At 34.9% G+C, this 2,502-nt stretch overlaps 1 protein-coding gene across 1 annotated transcript in view; it reads left to right on the top strand.

The window, feature by feature from the left end:
• The window catches only part of hhatla (hedgehog acyltransferase like, a), a 16,569-nt gene extending 14,255 nt beyond the window's left edge, over positions 1–2,314 (top strand). Inside the window, exon 12 of the mRNA XM_014008958.1 lies at positions 1,215–2,314. Within this exon, the coding sequence (XP_013864412.1) occupies positions 1,215–1,357 (143 nt within the window). The 3' untranslated portion in view covers positions 1,358–2,314. The remainder of the gene's footprint in view (positions 1–1,214) is intronic.
• Positions 2,315–2,502: the final 188 nt, after the last annotated feature.

The raw sequence follows: 2,502 nt of genomic DNA, 5'->3' as shown, positions 1-2,502 counted from the left end.
TCTTAAGATCCAATAGTGCAAAATGAAAATTCTTGCACTTTTTTGACTGGTCTTAAGATTTTGATCAGGAGTATGTAGTATATATGTATGTTTATATATGTTTATATATGTATATATATGATATTCATAACCATTTGTAATTGACAGTTAATTCTTGTGAGGTCCTGTGTTTCAGCCTTGTAATTTTTTTTATAAAGTTTATATATGTATGTGTGGGTATATGTACTGTATATACATATGTATATGTTTGGTTGCTGGGTGTTTGTTCTCCTCATTTGTTGATGGTCAGATGTCGGGTGTGTTGTCCTGTGCATTATTGGTGTTCATTTCACATGTTGTATAATTTCTATCGGGTTCTCTTTACAGTTCTTATATTTCTCTTCTATTTTTTATTTTTCTTCTTTACTATAGTAAAAAAAACTTTAAACTTTTTCTCTTCTTTGTTTACTTTTCCATCTCTATTATAACGAATTAATCCCGAAAGAATTTATAATAAAAGTTTCAATATATATCAAGTGGAGCATCATGGTGAAATGCCATTTTGCTGCACTTGTGAAAGTAAAACTGTTGGGCTTCATTTGCACACTCAGACATCAATTCTGAATTTCACATTGTTGGACGGGACAAAAAAAGACATCTATGTTGAAGATGGAATTTAAAAAATCAACTGGAAACCTGTCTTAGGCGTGTACACACTGTAATGCTAACAAATGGATCAAATATATAACTTTTATTAGTAATTTAGACATAAAAAATTCACAAGTTGTCTAAAAAGTTATAGTGTGACAGGGCTTTAAGTAAATAAGAGAATGACCAAGAAACACAATTAAATTCTCAGCAAATTCCCATATAGAAAAAAATAATAATTTTCTGGGCCACCCCTGTGTGACCAGTGGTCTCAGTCTGGCCACCCCTAAAAAAATTGTCTGGCTCCAGCACTGTTCATTTAGCTCATTTAAAAACAGCTGTGGGAGGTGAAAGCACTGCATACACTATAATTAGTAAAAAGAATAATTAAAAATACAAGACATAAAGCAAAACCATTAAAATAAAACCAAAAATGTCAACTCTCATGCTGTAAAACAGCAACTGAAAACGATTGTTTTAAGAAGAGACTTAAAAACACAAYGAGAATAAAGTGGTTGTTCAAATCAGAGATTGTGGTAAAACATTTCTATTTTGCTTTTGTTTCATCTCTTYTTCTTCTGCTTCAGGTTTCCCTCTGTCCACCCTGTCGGTGCTGCTGGTGACCTACTGCGGTGTGCAGCTGGTGAAGGAGCGAGAGCGACAACAAGCCCTGCTTGATGAGCCAGAGCCAGTAAAACCAGTGGATGCAGGCAAAGAAAAAGCTGAATAATCAGGCAGAAAACAATCAAAATAAAAAATAAACAACCCAGAGGTATTTGGACTTGATGACAGCCTTTACATGGTTTGGTTTTCAATCTTGCCAGCTGTAACAGAACCAGACTGTAACAACCACCTGTGTTCCTCACATGGAGGTGTTTTTGCTTGGCATGAACGATCGTCGATGTTTTGAACTGAAAAGTAACCACAAGTGCACTTGCTGCAGATAATCATCACATCTTTTGGCACAAATTCACCAACAATGCATTTTGTATTTGCATTTAAGCAGATTGCAAGCCTTAAAATAAGATATTCAGTAAAAACCCACATTTATTACTGTAAATGAACAGCTACTTTGTTACGTGTGGCCATAATAATCTTGTTCATTTTTGTTTCTTCTCAAACGTGAACATTCTTGCCTTTTATAACCAACACCATTGATTGATTTTGATTGGATGGTGTCTTTATTTTTTCATTAGATGCTTTACAGTCTGCTGAAAGGAGTAAAACTTGATAAAGCTCCATAAACGGAGGTGCAATAAGGAAAACAAAGTAAAGGTGCTGTGGAGATCTTCCACAAAGCTTGCAGCTGATTGTTTTATATAGTCCATTGTATTTAAAACTGACAAATTATTAGATATACTTTATGTTGAATGTAGTTGAGTTACTGATGGGTGTCCAAAGAGCGACTGCCTTATTTTCCACAGCAGATCACTGAGGCATGCCAGCGTATCTTTTCTTTTACTCTCTCATGCTTCAGGCCCTCACTGTGCTTTGAAAAGCAACAGGTCCGATASGGAACACGGGTCAGTCAAATCCTGCCACCAGAACCTGCTGCATGACTTCAATGCAGCAGATGATAAAGAAAACATTAGAAATATCACAATGCCTTTTCACAGTCCAGTGTTTTCATTCAAATGTTTGCACTGTAAAATGTTTGCCTTGAAATAAAGTTTTATTTCATCCAGTAGTGATTTCTGCAGTGAGTTCTTTTGGGGTTTTTTTTGCGTGGCAAATAATAAAAATGTTATATTTTTTGTGTAAGCTTTATAATCAAATTAATTTTGTTACTTGCGTTTTGGAAAGTGACCTTTTTCTGTGTGGAACTTTCTGACACTGAATCATTACCATCTATCACCACAAGATGGCGCAATTCAA

Source organism: Austrofundulus limnaeus, unplaced genomic scaffold (assembly GCF_001266775.1).
Source record: "Austrofundulus limnaeus strain Quisiro unplaced genomic scaffold, Austrofundulus_limnaeus-1.0 Scaffold54, whole genome shotgun sequence".
Lineage (NCBI taxonomy): Eukaryota > Metazoa > Chordata > Actinopteri > Cyprinodontiformes > Rivulidae > Austrofundulus > Austrofundulus limnaeus.
Note: the sequence above shows the minus strand (reverse complement) of the source record. Positions and strands in the feature narration are given on the sequence as shown.